This window comes from Antedon mediterranea, chromosome 7 (genome assembly GCF_964355755.1).
Source record: "Antedon mediterranea chromosome 7, ecAntMedi1.1, whole genome shotgun sequence".
Lineage (NCBI taxonomy): Eukaryota > Metazoa > Echinodermata > Crinoidea > Comatulida > Antedonidae > Antedon > Antedon mediterranea.
In genome coordinates, this window is record NC_092676.1 from 20,206 (window position 1) to 38,824 (window position 18,619).

General features: G+C 32.7%; 2 protein-coding genes across 2 annotated transcripts; both read left to right on the forward strand.

The window, feature by feature from the left end:
• Nucleotides 1-7,600: 7,600 nt before the first annotated feature.
• LOC140054851 (uncharacterized) lies at nucleotides 7,601-9,629 on the forward strand. Its single transcript, XM_072099946.1, has one exon. It carries the CDS (start codon nucleotides 7,710-7,712, stop codon nucleotides 9,627-9,629), a length of 1,920 nt encoding a protein of 639 aa, XP_071956047.1. The 5' UTR covers nucleotides 7,601-7,709.
• Nucleotides 9,630-11,813: 2,184 nt separating this feature from the next.
• LOC140054514 (uncharacterized) lies at nucleotides 11,814-14,519 on the forward strand. The gene has a single exon (XM_072099533.1). It carries the CDS (start codon nucleotides 12,392-12,394, stop codon nucleotides 14,273-14,275), a length of 1,884 nt encoding a protein of 627 aa, XP_071955634.1. The 5' UTR covers nucleotides 11,814-12,391; the 3' UTR covers nucleotides 14,276-14,519.
• The last annotated feature ends 4,100 nt before the right edge of the window (nucleotides 14,520-18,619 follow it).

An 18,619-nucleotide genomic window follows, 5' to 3' on the forward strand; every position in this document is an offset into this window, starting at 1 on the left:
AAACCACTTGATCATAAACAATAAAATACGACTATAGCTGGGGAATTGAGAGACCCGTTGCGTTAAGAACGCCGAAAAACATCGTGCATAGCATAATACGTGATTTTGGTCCTCTATCGACAGAACCTTCAGTAAGCGGTCACCTCCCGTAACCGGCACTTTTCCCGGTCCTGCTGAGGGTGATAAAATATGTATGATTTTACACAAATTTACATTAAATCGGTAATTGGAGATCCCACAATTTTCTAAGTTTCATGTTCAAGTGTGTCGTTATGTGAAATTTAGGACAATCAACTGTAAAAATGGACCTTTGCTTTAATTAAGCCTTTCAAAATGTATACTTGTCAAATGGTTTACCTGTCATCGTATAATATATTCAGAGCCAGAATACATGACATGATGACATATAAAGGTTCATCATTTGACACCAGAATACATGCCATAATAATGACAGGTAAAGGTTTACCATTTGACACCAGAATACATGCCATGATGATAGGTGAAGGTTAACCATTTGACACCAGAATACATGCCATGACAGGTAAAGGTTTACCATTTGACACCAGAATACATGATATGATGACAGGTAAAGGTTCACCATTTGACACCAGAATACATGCCATAATGATAGGTAAAGGTACACCATTTGAAACAAGAATACATGCCATGATTACAGGTAAAGGTTCACCATTTGACACCAGAATACATGCCATAATGACAGGTAGAGGTTCACCATTTGACACCAGAATACATGCCATAATGACAGGTAAAGATTCACCATTTGACACCAGAATACATGCCATAATGACAGGTAAAGATTCACCATTAGACACCAGAATACATGCCATGACGATAGGTAAAGGTTCACCATTTGACACCAGAATACATGCCATAATGACAGGTAAAGATTCACCATTTGACACCAGAATACATGCCATAATGACAGGTAAAGGTTCACCATTTGACACCAGAATACATGCCATGATGACAAGTGAAGGCTCACCATTTGACACCAGAATACATGCAATTATGACAGGTAATGGTTCACCATTTGGCCCCAGAATACATGCCATGATGACAGGTAAATTTTCACCATTTGATAGACAAGTACATGCCATGATGACAGGTAAAGGTTCACCATTTGACACCAGAATACATGCCATGATGACACGTAAAGGTTCACCATTTGACACCAGAATACATGCCATGATGACACGTAAAGGTTCACCATTTAACATCAGAATACATGCCATGATGACAGGCGAAGATTCACCATTAGACACCAGAATACATGCCATGACGATAGGTAAAGGTTTACCATTTGACACCAGAACACATGATATGACAGGTGAACGTTCACCATTTGACGACAAACATTTAATAGGTAAACCATGAGTATGCATGATGCTAATTAGGATTGTTTACAACTCGTCACGGTTGAGAAGGTGTTTTCACACAGATCGCGAGGAAGTTTTATGATTATGCATACAGAATAGCCAAACAAGCGCGTTGCACTATGAGATATGTTTTGATCGAAAACTTTGACTGGAAGTCAAAGTTATTTTTTGAACAAAAAAACGTCCGTATTTCGGTTAAATTATTATTTTTTTAACAAATTTTTGGTGAAACTTAATAACTATTATGATACTTCAAAATGACCCACTTTTTTCCAAATCTAAAAAAAAAAAATGTTTTGAATTAGGGACAATACATCTTTAATATTTCAATATCTCAACTGGCTTCTATTTTTATTTGTGTACTATATAAGTTAATATTTCAATATCTCAACTGGCTTCTATTTTTATTTCAGTGTTTTTTCACTGTAAATAGTTTGTAATTTGTTTTTTCCTGTCTCATTTTTTAGTTATTGAATACTTTTTGCACTGTGCCTCTGAAATAAAATAGATATAATAAATATAAATAAAGTTAAGTTAAGAGAAATGGACATCATTACTATCTTTGATACGTGTTATCCGTGTCCTTTATGAATTATCAACGTGTAGCCTACACCGGCTTACTAATGAGTGACACATAACAGGAAATTGATTTTTTATCTTTCATTATTTATTACAAAAACCAATGCAAATATATTTTAGAAATGAACAAGAATAATAACTTTAACATTTATAATTGTATGGCATACTGTAGGTCATATTAAAAACTTGAACATTAATTTGTTAACCATAACCCTTTAATCACTGAAACACTTTTTTTTGGAAGAAATTCATTCATTCAAATTAAGCCTTTTGAAGGAGCATCTTTCTGGCTTTCTTTTTTGTAAAAATATATTATCTTATTATTGTTGTGAAGTTATTTAATTGGGATTTATTTAATCGGGAACCGTATACACATAATAACCACTGTTATTTTATATCATGTGGTATTTTGTACGTATGCTTTTATTAGGCCTATTTGAAGTTTTAAAAACCTTTTAGCCTGATCATGGAGGTATTTTGTACGTATGCTTTTATTAGGCCTATTTGAAGTTTTAAAAACCTTTTAGCCTGATCATGGAGGTATTCTAATTTCTATTCTAATTCTAATTTTATACCTTTATGGCCTGATCACACTAAAGGAAGTATGCCTTATAATTTGTGTACATGACCTTACAGAGGAAATCTAGAAAACAAGCCTTTTATAATATAACCAACTTACGCTGTCACTCTTATATGACTTAAAACTACGTTTGCGTGCAGGTAATAATACAATATTGATTTTTATCTAAATAATTTGCAGTATATTTTTAGTATTTGAGGTGCAACTTGTTACATGTGACTTGAAATATTTTTCATATTGATTAAACTGAATATATTTGGCGTTTTCGGTGATTTTTTGTTTTTTTCTTTCATATTGTGTTTTAGCTATACTATAGAGTAGTTAGTTAATTGTCATTTTTAGTCCAGCGTCGGCGTTTAGATTTTTGTCTGGAAACTACAGGGGTTAGAGATACAACTGTGTTTTCGAGCTAACTTTTCTGGCTGTTTTACTTCTCGTTTTGATTTAGCTTTTCGCTTTTATTTTGTATCTCCATTAAGATCCAGCCACTGATACCCACAGCATTGACATTTGTTCAGTAATTTGCCTTTGGATTTATATATATATATATTTATATATATAAACACATTAGGCAAAGAACATTAATTCTAAACCGCCCGGTGATATACTGAAATTTAATTAATTAATTTGAAATGATAAAGATGAGAGAATCTGTGAGAATGAGAAAAAGTCGCCCCAACCGAGACTATATATACGTATGAAACCAGAATATGTATCATTTTACTAATATTAAGTAGAAACACAGAACAAACATAGAACCTAGACTAATCAAAGTAATGAATAAAATTAGCTTAATCTGCTGCATATCGCCAAATAAACCTTTTATTTCAGAAAATATAATAATTAGAACCGACGACCACATAACCGTTTAAAATCGACCTTGGCTGTTAGAATTAGAAAAAAAATGTATATTATGCCGTTCTAGATATTCCCTCCAGAATGCTCATATTATGGGTTGAACTTTAAAGTGGAGCTCCACCAAGAAAATTACTATTTGTCATACATTTCAACTATTATTTAAAAATATCATCCCTTATACTTCATATTTTTTTGACATTTTTTTCAATGAGTATGATTTTCTTGAAAATCACGCCTTTTTGCGTTTTGGGGGGATACCTTGTAATTTCCTATTCTTTTACATGCAAAAGGGGGGTATATTTGAATAATCCTAAAAAATTCATTTCTTCACCAAAAAAAAAATGTAAAATGTATATTTATGTAATTTTTCCAGATCTTTCTATTTCTGGTATTTTTATCGCGTATACATTGCGCAATTTTGCGTAAATAGACACTTTCCCCCGTTCGGGTCCAATTGGGTTTTTTATTTTGCTAGGGAGTACGATCACGTGACATTTTGCACAATCACACGACTGCAGCTGGCGGCGATCTGTTATTTTGTCGCGATGTTATTTTTGACGGGGGAGAAAAGTATATTAAAACATTCTGAATATGACCCTATTATGTTTCACAGTGTAATAATGTGATTATGAGACTATTACTAAAATGTAAAATTTAACGAGATTTGAGAAAGACGTGGCTATATATTCAATAAAGCTAGGCCTACTAGAGTGTAGGTATGTACCGTTGCTGCTTGGCCTCTAGCTAGGCTAGCTAGGCTGACAGCAGTGAAGTTTGTTTTGCTGGCACCCGACCTTGGCCTACCCATGGGCCATGATAGGGTGCCTGAATAATTGCTTTTCAGTCAGGTCTAAGCTTGCACATCGCTTTACTACTCTTGTTCTGTATAGGATTTTGTGTTTCACAATTCTTAATGTGCGAGAAAACCCAGGAACGATAAATGGGGCGAAATGACCATGCCTATGAATACATAGGCCTCTATCTAGACAAAAATTCAAGGCTAGCTTGGCTGAGCAGACGGCTTAGCTAGGCCTAGCCCTAGCTTAAAGTTAAAAGCAATCTGATAAGATTATTATGCTGTTGTTGTACAGTGAAAATCATGAGGTTAGTTACATGTAAATTATACTGACTATATTCTTATCGGAAATATTACTTAGGCCTAAACAAATCGTATTAATTGTGTGTATAAAATTTATTCCCCATTTTTCGACACATAATTTACCAAAGGGAAGACATTTCATCAATGCGTTGACCGGCGACTAAAACGCGTCAGTCGCTAAGTGTAACGCGTTTCGCGACGTATTGTAAACTAATAACCCTAACGCCCGTATTCTTAAACCGGACTTTAGTCGTAGTTCGAAGTTCGACTTGGAAAAGTCGTAGTTGGAGCTATTACTTCAAATTCGATTCAAAAACGAAGTAGTCGAAGTTTGCAGTTCGACTTAATGAAGTCGAGCTTTTAGTCGAGTTGCACACGTCTGGGTAACAAAGGCTATACATTGGCCAATGACAAGAGAGTATTTGAGGAGCAGACGAAATTTTGCGCATTGATATCACTTTACATTTCTTACAACACTTTTTACGCATCAGGACTATATACATGAAAAATAATTTTAATCGTTAATTATTAGAACAATATCAGTATTAATTTAACAGTGAAGTATATTTGATTAACAACAAATAAAATCTTAAAAATATATTTAGGAACCATGGCGGTACGGTAACTTTTATATTTTCTAGGCCCCCAACAAAATATGATCGCCACGAACCACGCACTTCATAGCGTGACAAGAAAGCGCTAGGCCCCCTAAACATTCCATCGCGTGGTGAATTGCCGCATCTCCCATTGTCGCTATGGCGTGACGTAGCTCAAGTCGGACTTGCGCGAAGAAAATAATGTAATTAGTATACAGTTGTAAATAAAGATGATTTTCATTATTATAATTTATACCAATGTATATTTAATTAAGCTAATATAAATATAGATATTTCATTCTTCAATATCTGGCCAATATAACAACTCAATGACTGTTACGTTTTTTATAAACATCGTTTAAAAACCATTTAGTCGACCATTTAGTCTTCCCCCTCCAGGACTAAAAAAATCGATCAAAATCCGTCTCGATTTAGTCGAGGTTGGCCTGATTTAGTCGGTGATTTAGTTGAAGTTCGGTTTATGAATTAAAATGACGTCATTTTTTTAGTTTTAGCTCGAACTACGACTAAAGTCCGGTTTAAGAATACGGGCGTAAGTTACTGAAAAATTGTAATTTGTTAAAAAACACTATTTTCTGACTAATTTTTTAGAAATGAGTTTTTGGAAAATATTTCCGTATTTTTCCTGGTTTTTTTATGTAATCACTTTCAATTAAACATACTTAAACATAATATAAGCTGAGAAAGTCTGAGTGTAGCTGAAACTGGGTGGTTTGTCCAGTAACTCTCAATCATAATATAATAGCGACTCAAAAGAACGCATAACTAATATAAAAAACAGGTAACAATTGTCAGAATGGAATGGAAATAAAACAGGGAGAATATTTAATAGGAAGAAACGCCGAAAATAAATGTGAAGAATACAAGTACCTTGGTAGTAACAGATACAGAAAAAGAAGAAAATCACTAGCAGATATGGCAAAATCATCGCTAGAACACAAAACGATGTGAAATGTCGACTGTTTGATGCATACTACTAGCAGTGAACTCTGAGTACTCAACAAAAGATTAAAGGATAGCATAGATATATATCACAGGAAAATGTTGCGAAAGATAATGAATATTAGATTAACAGATAGAGTGAGTAACGCGAAAATATACGAGATAACAAAACAAGAGGAATGAAGTAAACTGATTAAACGAAGATGATTACAATGTTATAGACATATAATTACACTATCGGACAATACCCCCAATTAAACACGCAATGAAGAAACCAAAAAAAAAAAGTTAAAAAGAAAACTGGATAAACCAAATAAAAAAAGATTTATATGGAAAAAATATAGACTTTAGCACAATAACAAACCATTCTGCCCAAAACAGAAAAATATGGAAACAAATCGTGGAAAGCGTGATGTCGGAATCACTCTGTTATATTCAAAAGAGAAGAGATGGCATCTAGTTCGAGAATCTTGATAGGCCTATAGGTTTTTAAAACAAACATGAGCTCCGCTAATATTGTCAAACCCTTTTATTATTTTAAATATCTGAATTACAACAGCTCGTTTTCTTCTGTATGCCAACGTGAAAGATTAATTAATGTTAACAAACGTAAATTTTACCCAAAATGAAATTCGGTAAAACCTGCTCAAATAACCGTTGTTTTGCGTTTTAGAAAACAAAGTTGTCCACTACCGCAAAAAAAACGGTTAAATGTCGTTCTAACCCCAATTCTTTAGGGTGTTTTAACCTTTTTTCACCGGTAACTGAATGGCTTTTTCCTGTTTCTACTGCCAGAAATGTTGGGGTAATCTATTCATGCTGTTATTAATTGGTTATTTTTTCGCAGCAGAAACACATGAAAGTTAAATCAAACCCGGAAAGAATGAGCAGAGCTTTTGATATTGAATATATCATTTATTTTACATAGTCATTGTTACAATCATAATAAAAATAAACTATCGGTGGTATTGCTTACTTACTTAAAATAAGCCTTATTACAAATGGGTCTAAACTCAACATCCACAACTAAACGAGTAACAATGGCTGATATCGGCCTGTATCATCATACTAAATGTGGGTCTAAACTCAACATCCACAACTAAACGAGTAACAATTGCTGATATCGGCCTGTATCATCATACTAAATGTGGGTCTAAACTCAACATCCACAACTAAACGAGTAACAATGGCTGATATCGGCCTGTATCATCATACTAAATGTGGGTCTAAACTGAAATACTAAAATTATTTTAATAAACTAAATAAATTCTTATAATAAACATTGTTTAGTGAGCTGAATGGTATCAATATTAGTGAATAATATTTTTGAATGCTAGACCTACGTCATTATCCTGATTATAGCTAAGCAATATTTAAAGCTTTAAATGACGTCACGGATTGGGCGATGCGTTCCGGAAGTTTGCAATTGCATTTGCTTCCCAATAGGGCCTACTATTGACTGTTAGGCCTAATAGTGAAAGCTACTATATCTACGCTTACGTTCATAGATGTTTGCAAACATGGAAGTAGTTCTTAGCTAACCGCTGTGATTTTATATTGAGGCTGCCATTGCAGTTTTGTTGAAACTATCTTGATTAACATACTGTATACGGTGTTGTGTCATGTATTAAAAGGTTATGGCAACTGCACTAATTGTGATAGCAATATGTGGCGCAGTATTTGGACCGTCTGTTGTTTTATCTCAATCAATTTTACATTTTCAAGAGGAGCCGGTGTCTACTAATGTGTACGATGGTCAAACAGTAACCCTTCGATGTGTACTTCAGAGTAGTTGGACTACTGGAGTTGTTCACTGGGTAAAAGATGAATTAACAGAGATAAGTCGTGGTTCATCTATTTTAACTCATCCATTAATAGACTATACACGGTTTTCAATAGTCGGCGATAGGTCCCAAGGTAATAATAATTTGCAGATCAAAAACGTTAAATCAAGTGATGCTGGGTTATTTGTATGTCATTTATATGATTCACAGGGTTATCATCAAGCAGAGACGGGTTCAGCATTATTAAAGGTTTTGCCTATTAAACCACCTTTACCTGGGTATCCACTATGCCCTATTAGTATACCTAATCCAGGAGTAGGAGATACTATCATTTTGAGATGTTATTCAGTAGGAGAACAACCTCCTGCAATTCTTACATTTTGGCGTGGACAGCATGAAGAAATGCAGGTTGAACGGTACATAGGATCATATGGAGGTGTGTTTTTTGAACGCCAATTAAACGAAGATGATAACAATTCTACATTTACATGCATGGCCAAGGGACCTGCATTCAAACCTGAAAACCACAAGAACTGCAGTGTTATACCATTTTTTACACCAACATCAGTAAATGTAAGTCCTGCTATCGCGGAGGTACCGACTGGAATGACAGCTACTTTTCATTGCAAAACTAGAGCTATTCCACAGGTTACTAAATATCGTTGGTGGATTTGGAACAATGGATGGGAAAAAATAATACGAACTGGAGGACGATACGCAATTGACGGTGATGGAGAATCGATACGTATACTTGATATAAACAAATATGACAACGGTAGAAAAGTCCGATGCATTGCACGTAATTCGTTGGGTTTAAAAGGTGAAGCAGAAGGTAAACTCAGAGTATATGTAGTAAGACCCACTGCTCGCGGTCCCAACTGGTCTGGTGGACAACCTGGAAATAATGGTAATAATAGGTTATATAATTCTACCAATCCAACAGACAGTTATAAAGATGATGACGGAATTAAAATAGGTACTGGACCAAATGTTATTCTTATTGTTGGTTGTGTAGTTGCTGGTTTTTTTGGAATAATTGTTATAGCATGTCTCGTCGTAATACTTATTCGCAAAGACTCAAGAAATAAACATCGGCTTGTACACCTTTCCACAGCATCACATCCAGATCGTATCAACAAAGAAGGTATTTCGATCAATGATACGGTAGATAAGAGTTCTAATAAACTTGTTGGGTATGCAACAATTGATTCTGCAACTACAAATGTACCTAAAACTTCTCAACATTGTAGATTTACAAAACCAGGACACAACACTTTATATGCAAAACCTGTTTTACGAACAGAATCTAATACGCATGATTTACCGTCAAATATAATAACTACAATCGAGAAAAACAATGTAACTACTAAAAGACACATAGTTGATCCAGAAGCAATTCTAGTCATGTACGCAAAACCCATAAAGGGGAAGGATGATAAAACAAATACTTTAGGTGATCGACCTGTGCCCTCCCCAAGAAAAAATTCTATAAAATCAAGTACTTTTCCAAAGAAGCAACCCTTAGTTAACAGGCCAAACATCGATACATTGCATTGTAAACCAACCAACAATAAGATTTATGAAAATGATTTGCTTAAACAAGAAAGAGATGAGACTTCAATTATTGAAGAAGCACGTTCGGAACAAACTACAAATAATGTGGAAGGATTAGTGTATGCGGAATTGAATTTACAAGAAGCACCTGTTCATTTTGTTAGAATAATGAGGTCTACAGAATACGCAAAAATAAAAAGCAATAATCACAATTTTTAAATATTACCTAAGATATCATCAGACATAAAAGATACATCAATATAGAGAAAAGTCAAAACACCATTATCATCAGACATAAAAGATACATCAATATAGAGACAAGTCAAAACACCATTAATTTTCATCTTTACTTACTAATTGCTACGGAAAATTTTTCTTGGATATGTGTACACTTAAAAAATCTTAGTAAAGTTAATTTTGGTATATAGGTAACTATCATTAAGTTTTTAAATTACAAACACGATGAAGCAAAACTATGTATGTATACAAAAAAATTCAACATAATAGTATTGAATAGGTACGAATAGTTCACACAGTGTGTCAAAAGGAAATGTGCATGGTCTACAGTCATTTGTAGTAATTTGAAGTAAGGAAATTATGCTACTTAACCCTAACCTTTAATTTATTTTATTTCCACAAACCCGTAAACAAAACCAATTGTGGTAACAATACATAAAATGGTTCTCGGTAATGCTACTACAAAAATATTAATTTGTTTTGAAATTATACTATATCATAAGTACAATTATTTAACAGGTTTTACTTGGATAACACAGCATCGTACCACTTTTAATTCAACAAGATATCAACATATCACACTCAACAAATTACATATGTACCCATGTGTATTATTTTATATTTTACAAACAACTTTGCTGTTTTACTAATTGGTTCACAAAATCTAGGTCTATTTGTTAATCATTTTAGGTGTTATTAATTTTTTGTTTTTTTCAATAGATTGATTTGATTTTTTTGAAAATATCATACGAATGGATTATACCATGTGTAGATGCATCTACATTTATATCTTTATGATAACGAGTAAGTGAGGGAACTCATGCTTTAGGGTTAGGGTTAGATTGATTGATAATCGAATGGATTATACCATGTGTAGATGCATCTACATTTATATCTTTATGATAACGAGTAAGTGAGGGAACTCATGCTTTAGTTTTATTTGTGATGATTGCGAGTTTAGAATTTGTTCTTTTAATTTATATAAAGTATCTCTTTGAAGATCCATTTATCTGGAATTTATTTCGAGTAAACTGTGACTAAATATATTGTTATATATAAAGATATGGTTAAGACCGGAAGAACTGTAAATAAACTAACGTGAGAACCATTAAAAAACACTCGGCTTCTCTGCGCCCCTCTCATGGCCTTTTATTTTGTGTTAGTTCAAATACGATGACCAGCTTGTGTTACTGATGTATACATTTTGGCTAGAGGGCGAACTCCAATGTTAGCACACAGAGCCATAATAAAAAGTTACGAAATTCCGTTCACTGATTTTAGGAAGTCACATGGTACAACACCGACCATCTTTGTGTCCAACTATTCCTGTGTAGCGCATGAAGTTAAATTCTAATTTATCAAAACAACTCTATTTGTTTAAATAAAAGGTCAATTTTTTTAAATTATTAAATTATTAAGTTACTGAACACACTTTTACTCGACAATTTAATTTTACTTAACAATTAGTCGATTGAACTGGTTTACAATTTAGGTTACTCCTTTTCTATCTTAATTTAATTTTACTTAACAATAGTCGATTGAACTGGTTTACAATTTAGGTTACTCCTTTTCTATCTTAATTTAATTTTACTTAACAATTAGTCGATTGAACTGGTTTACAATTTATGTTACTCCTTTTCTATCTTAATTTAATTTTAATTAACAATTAGTCGATTGAACTGGTTTACAATTTAGGTTATTCCTTTTCTATCTTAATTTAATTTTACTTAACAATTAGTCGATTGGACTGGTTTACAATTTATGTTACTCGTTTTTTATCTTCTGTTTAAATTTCCTTCAAATATGTTTCAATATTGAGGGTTAATACAATTTCCGATGGCGTAGTTTTAATTAAATGAATGATAACTGTTTGACAAAGGAAGCTTATTAGACTAATAACCTTCTAGAATGCAGGGATGTCACCAACCAACCAAAATCATCTTGTCTTCCTACAATGTTACAGATTCTCGACGTCAGGACACAAGTTGATAAGAAAATACGGAAAAGGTCGAAGGACAAGAATTCATACACAAACACGATTTATGTATTGAACACATAATGTCTCTTTGGCTTGATTTGTAATGTACATATTTGGAGCTAAATAAAATTTAAAAAACAACTTATTGGTATAATGATGGATAAATTACTTCTTGATAAAACATAATCTATATAAAGCAAGTGTGTAGCATAAACAAATATTGTATAAAAACAAACATCGTGGTTAGAAGAAACCAGATTACATTCATGTAATCAAATAAACTCTTCAATCTAATAGGGCCTTACCACTTCAACATAACACAATTTTGGAAAAAAGTTAATGTACTCTAGTTTGGTATCCCTGATTGTGGTGGAAAGGGGAGACATGCCAACCAAGACTTTTTCATTATAGCCCACTGAATTTAGATTCTTTGTGTATCATATATCGTAATACATTAATTTGAATATATCCGCCTGATTGGTAGTGGTACTAAATTTAAGGTTGAATTATGTGTTATTGTGAGTCATTTGGAGTAAATCTGTTTCATTGGTTGATTTTTAGCATTATAATTAGCAGGAAATGACAAAAAAGCACAGTATAAAATATAGTACAGTTTAGAATATTGCTTTAACGATATGCTGTGTCAGTTTTTGTTGTACCAAAGATATCTTTAACATGCTAGGGACCTATAGATAATATAGTTTATTCCTGTTGCCAAGTTGCAAATAAGGTACTTATTCACCATAGAAGGAAGTAAAGTACTAAAATGAAAGTCGTTGCTCTTGAAATTTTACTTATATATATAGTTTATATATGTGTTTCTACTAGAGGACAGACGGCTACTCTACAAACATCTTCCAACTCTGAAGAAACATTTTCTGGTCAACAAGTGACGTTAACCTGTGACGTAGAGAATGGCTTTGATACTAGCCGTCATCACATTTATTGGTCAAAAATGGATGGATCAAAAGAAACGTATCTTAGTAAAGATAGAAAAGTATACAATTCAGTCGAAGTAAATCTACGACGCCGGTTGTCTATCACTGGAGATATTACACAAGGTTTTTTTAATCTTCATATTCAAGAAACAAAAAAGAAGGATGCGGGTATTTATATTTGTGTTTTATATGATAAGAGAGGGATAGACAAAGCTTCTATACGATTAGACTTGACTATAATACAAGTAAGAACACCAGATACGGGTTATCCTAAATGTGAGATGTCACCAAAACAACCAAGACTAAATGACAAAGTAACATTTACTTGTCTATCAAAAGGAAGCATTCCAAAGGTTTCGCTAAACTGGATGAGAGCTGATGATACTGTATCTCAACATGATGTTGCGGATTCTACAAGAAATGCTGTTTTTACACAACACATAATATTAGAAACTGACAACATGGTTCCTTTTACATGTACTGCACATGGAACCTCATTACACCGTCCCATAAATTGTTCTGTTGTTCCTTTTTCGTTTCCTACCATGGTGAACATCTCTCCTTTTTTTAAAAAGCTAACAATTGGCCAGAATATTACATTAAAATGTACAGCTGTAGCCATTCCTAGTCCTGATAGATTCAAGTGGACATATGGTAAAGGAAATAAGTTAATTAGAATTTCAAAAAGTTTAGGCCGTTTCGAACTTTTAAACAACGGAAGAACATTAAGAATTCAAAATATATCGATTAATGATAATAATATACCAGTGAAGTGCACCGTTAGGAACTCAATGAATATTAAAGGGTCAAAGGAAACTACGTTAAAAGTAATATCCAAATCTTCAGGATCGAATGCCGATAATAATCCAGAAACAAGTCCTCGGATACCAAAGCCAACAGCTACAAATGAGATAATTACAAGAAGAAAACCTAATAGACCACATCTAATTTCTCCTGGTATCCTCATGGATGAGAAGATACATGAAACAGTAGATTTAAATACACAAGATAAAGCACCTACGGGCAATACACCTCTATTTGACAAACATCAACCTAACAATAATGGCAGGGCAGGACTTTTAACAGGTGGTCTAATTGGTATAGCTTGTCTTCTTGGGGCAATATTTTTAGTTGCTTTGATGCTCATCAAGTTAAAAAGAGATGAAAATAGTGGAAATCTTGTTATGACTAGAAAATTAGAGCATACTGTTACATATACACCGGAACGATATTTATGTTCAGAAAATGGCAACAACAAAATGACTAACGAAGATTCTGATCTTTCACAAGCAGTCAAAGATCGCGTTCAAGCTGAACAACTTTTAAGAAATTCTATTATTGCATCACAGGCAATAGACAACACTATAGATTCGAAAAATAATCAGAAAAAGTTAAAGAATGATTTATCGAAAACAAAATTCACTGAAACAACGCGTCGCCGACCCAATTTAGTATTTAAGCGTTTCGCTCGTCCTCTAACAGCCGACTCTTCTCCTAGAAGTATGCAGTTAAAAACAAATTCACTTCCGTCGAATTGCAATCTACAAACTGATTCTAGCACAATTCAAAGAAAAGAAAAAAGAACAACAAACAATGTTGAGGGGCTTTTATATGCGGATTTAGACTTTACGAATGTTAAAACTAGTCAGAACATTATTCCAAATAGTTGTGAAACCACGTATGCTCACATAGCGAGTTTTCTTAAAAAGTAGATAGAAAGATTAATTGTTTAACTACCGGTATACAATAAGTGTTAATATAATTGCTGGATTTATTTTTGATAATAGTAATAACTAAACTAATGGCTGAAAATTCTTACAAACCCTTTTTTGAACGAACATTTATGTAAGATCTTAAACAAATTAAAGTCGAAATTGTTGTAAAGTTAACTTATAAGGAATATTTGTGTTAGCAATGCTATTCATTTCTGTTTATTATTTATTTTCATATTCCGAATCTAGGCATGTAAATAGTATGAGAAAAAGTAATTATACAATAAAAGTGAATTGAAATTGAATTGAATATAACTTCGTGAAATGCAAAACAGTTATGTAAGCTATCTACCAGTATGTATGTTTGTATTTCATTGTCTGAATCAGAATGATTTAATACATAAATATATGCTAAATCGTAAAACACTAAATAAACAAAAAAATACTATGTTATTACATGCAAATTCAATTCAATTTGGTGGTAATTTCTAAGTAGGATAATTGTTCCTCATATAGCAAAAAAAAGATATCGCAGGTGGACTTTGAGGTAGGCCTACACCAGATTTTGAAAATATGAACCGTTTTGAATACGAACGTACGTGTAGGCCTACTTCTCCAGGAAACGACAATACATACATACGTACCTACATCTAGACCTAATGTAAGTAATGACTGACGTCTAACATTCATCTAAATGATGTAACTAAGCCAAGACTATAAATATATAGGAAAGGTATGAGCCAATACAGATGCAGGGGCTGCTATAAGAGTCTATAACCGTGCTAATTTAAATAATACAGATATTCAGATGGTCTCCCATCCAAGCTCTAACCTGGCCCAAAGTTGCTTAACTTTTGTGATGTGGCGAGAACCGGCGTATCAACATGGATAAGACCGTATAACACATCAAGAATCGTTTTACCACTATGTGCAGAAGGTTGAAAATAGTGCTAAAATCTACTTGCCAATGTTAGTTTAAAACTTTTAAAAGGTAAAATCGGCAAGCTGATTATTCATCCATTTTACGATATTTGATATTATATTTTATTAGTTGTTGATCATTTGATGTTATGACGTCACATGCAGTATAAGATTAGTAGGCCTACCCATCTTTTGCATTATCATAATATCATCATTATAATTTACACCAAAAGAAAGAAGCAGTCTCATTCATAGTTACATATACATTTTTAAGTTATCACCACATGTTATGGCATTAACCGCTCGGCCACTAACTCACTTAATTAACTTTACTAATTAACTCACTTAATTAATTGATCATTACACTTCATCGCAGCTTTATGCAGATTACATGAATACTCATTGTCAATAAGATTTTTAATTTTGAAACAAAAATATAATCCAAATATATTTTGAATTGTGACGTACCTTTCTTGATGTATAATCGAGATTTATAGATACAAAATACAAAAATGGAGGTTAACAATTGTTCTTTTGTAACTGCAATACACCATTGGAATTTGTTTGCTTCTTTGTTAGGAAAACATTCCACTGTAATTACGTTGTTAAATGTACATCAAACTGTGTTTTTTTAAATACACATGTTCTAAATTTTCAATTTAATGTTGACAATTATGACATTTATCAGTTATAGGCAATGTCAAAATGTTAAATCTTTTATTTCATTTTGCAAGGACAAATGCACCACACCTGTAGTAGTAGGCCTATTGTAGTACAGTATATACTGTAATTTAAATAGATTGTATGTAGTTACTGGTACATAAACCTTGTGTCGGTAATTTGTCAAGGGAATAAGTATTTCCTTTAACAATGATTCATATTCCTGTTTTAACTCATGTGTCGTGATGTGATGGTTCCTGTAACACTGTTAATACACTAAGCCGCATACGGACAATGAGGCTTGAAATCAAAATCTTCGTTGTACTATCATACACGAAAAAAGTGCCATGGTCTGAGGTTTCAATCTGAAAGCGGGTTTTGACATTTTTAACATAACTAGAGGGTGAACGCGCTTTGCTCGCTCTAGTAATTAGTGTGGAAAAACGTTTTTGCATTATGTTTACCTATTTCAGAATTATATATATCCCCTTATTTCACAACGAGGTAGTCCTATCATAACTGATAAAAAAAATCGTTTTAAAAGTTTTAGTTTTGTGAAAAGAAATGAGATCGATATCTAGCTTTAAAGGAAATGATTGTTATACAAATACTATATATAAGGAATGTTTTTGGAGTTGGATGGTGAGAATGTTTTATGAGTTGGAAAATTGACTGCTATATTTTAACGAGGCGGAGCCGAGTTGAAAATATAATTTGTTGGTATTACTAAAGAACGATGGTTACACACAATATTTCTCAATTGGCGTACGCGCAACAAAGATCAAATTAAGACCCTTCATATTTTAGTATTATTTATACACGAATCGGGATATATAAACATTGCGTACGAGAGCAACAAAGATCAAATTAAGACCCTTCATATTTTAGTATTATTTATACATGAATCGGGATATATAAACATTGCGTACGCGCAACAAAGATCAAATTAAGACCCTTCATATTTTAGTATTATTTATACACGAATCGGGATATATAAACATTGCGTACGCGCAACAAAGATCAAATTAAGACCCTTCATATTTTAGTATTATTTATACACGAATCGGGATATATAAACATTAGACATTAGAAGAAATTCTAAACCACCTCAGAGTAATATACTGAAAATTGTTTTCAAAACCATAAACTTAAGGAAATCTCTGACTATATTTGAACTTGGATCCTAGCTTTATTATTTGTCCGAGTTAAAACAGAAATCATGAATAGTTCAATGTATCCAAGACTGGGATAATTATTATGAATGTCAAAAAACAAATGCATTAAATAAATAATACAAATAATAATACAAATAATACAAATAATGTATCCAAGACTGGGATAATTATTATGAATGTCAGAAAACAAATGTAGCACACACCAGGTGGGGAATTTTAACAATTATATTGATCATACATGCTCCTATATATCATACATCCATACATACATTGATCATACATGCTTCTATATATCATCCATACATACATTGATCATACATGCTTCTATATATCATCCATACATACATTGATCATACATGCTTCTATATATCATACATACATACATTGATCATACATGCTTCTATATATCATACATACATACATTGATCATACATGCTTCTATATATCATACATACATACATTGATCATACATTCTCATATATATCATCCATACATACATTGATCATACATGCTTCTATATATCATACATACATACATTGATCATACATGCTTCTATATATCATACATACATACATTGATCATACATGCTTCTATATATCATACATGCTCCTATATATCATCATTTTTAGGATTTTTATTATGCTAAACGATTTTGTTGAAAATAAGTATAGTTTATTTCAATCAACTCTATTTTCAATGACGGATAGACGGACGGACGGACGGACATATAGATTAACGGGTTTAAATTATAAATCAAAATAGGAAATTGCCATTAAACAAAACAGTAGGTCTATATATAATGTGTTGGTGTGCTGACGTTATCAAAATCAAACAGGAAGATGAAAATTTCGGAAGATAGTGATTTTTTTTACCCTTTTCAGCACTTTTGTGTAATTAATGTGCGCATTTTTAACCTGCTCGTATAGCGTTATTTAAAGTCGGAATGGACTCGGTGAATGTACTAAGGATGGTGAGTAGAATGCGATTTATACCAAAAATTGTATTTTTTACGCTTTCTAGATATCGCGCGTGCAAAAACGTGTTTTTGCGCAGTAATTTCTTGAAATACGCAAATGGCCTAACATGCTCTAAATTTATTAAATTTACGTTAAACTTTTAACGCGCGATTTCACGCGATTTGAAATGGCATGTAAATGACGTCACGGTTGAGAGATCACGCTGAAAACCTTACTAGGATTGAATTTAATTATTCCAAAGATATTGTCAGATTTTGGTGATCATTGAAATGTTTTTGATTACACATAGTAGTGCACAGAAAGACGAATTAATAATAACGATTTCAAACAATATATGATCATTTTTTCTAAATGATCACCTAATAAGAACGCAGTAAACTTACATACTGTCCTTATTCAAACAATGTATGATCACCTAATAAGAACGCAGTAAACTTACATACTGTCCTTATTCAAACAATTCATGATCACCTAATAAGAACGCAGTAAACTTACATACTGTCCTTATTCAAACAATTCATGATCACCTAATAAGAACGCAGTAAACTTACATACTGTCCTTATTCAAACAATTCATGATCACCTAATAAGAACGCAGTAAACTTACATAC

Coding starts and splice junctions, on each gene's coding strand:
- LOC140054851 (XM_072099946.1), top strand. CDS start 7,710: ATGGCAACTGCACTAATTGTGATAGCAATATGTGGCGCAGTATTTGGA.
- LOC140054514 (XM_072099533.1), top strand. CDS start 12,392: ATGAAAGTCGTTGCTCTTGAAATTTTACTTATATATATAGTTTATATA.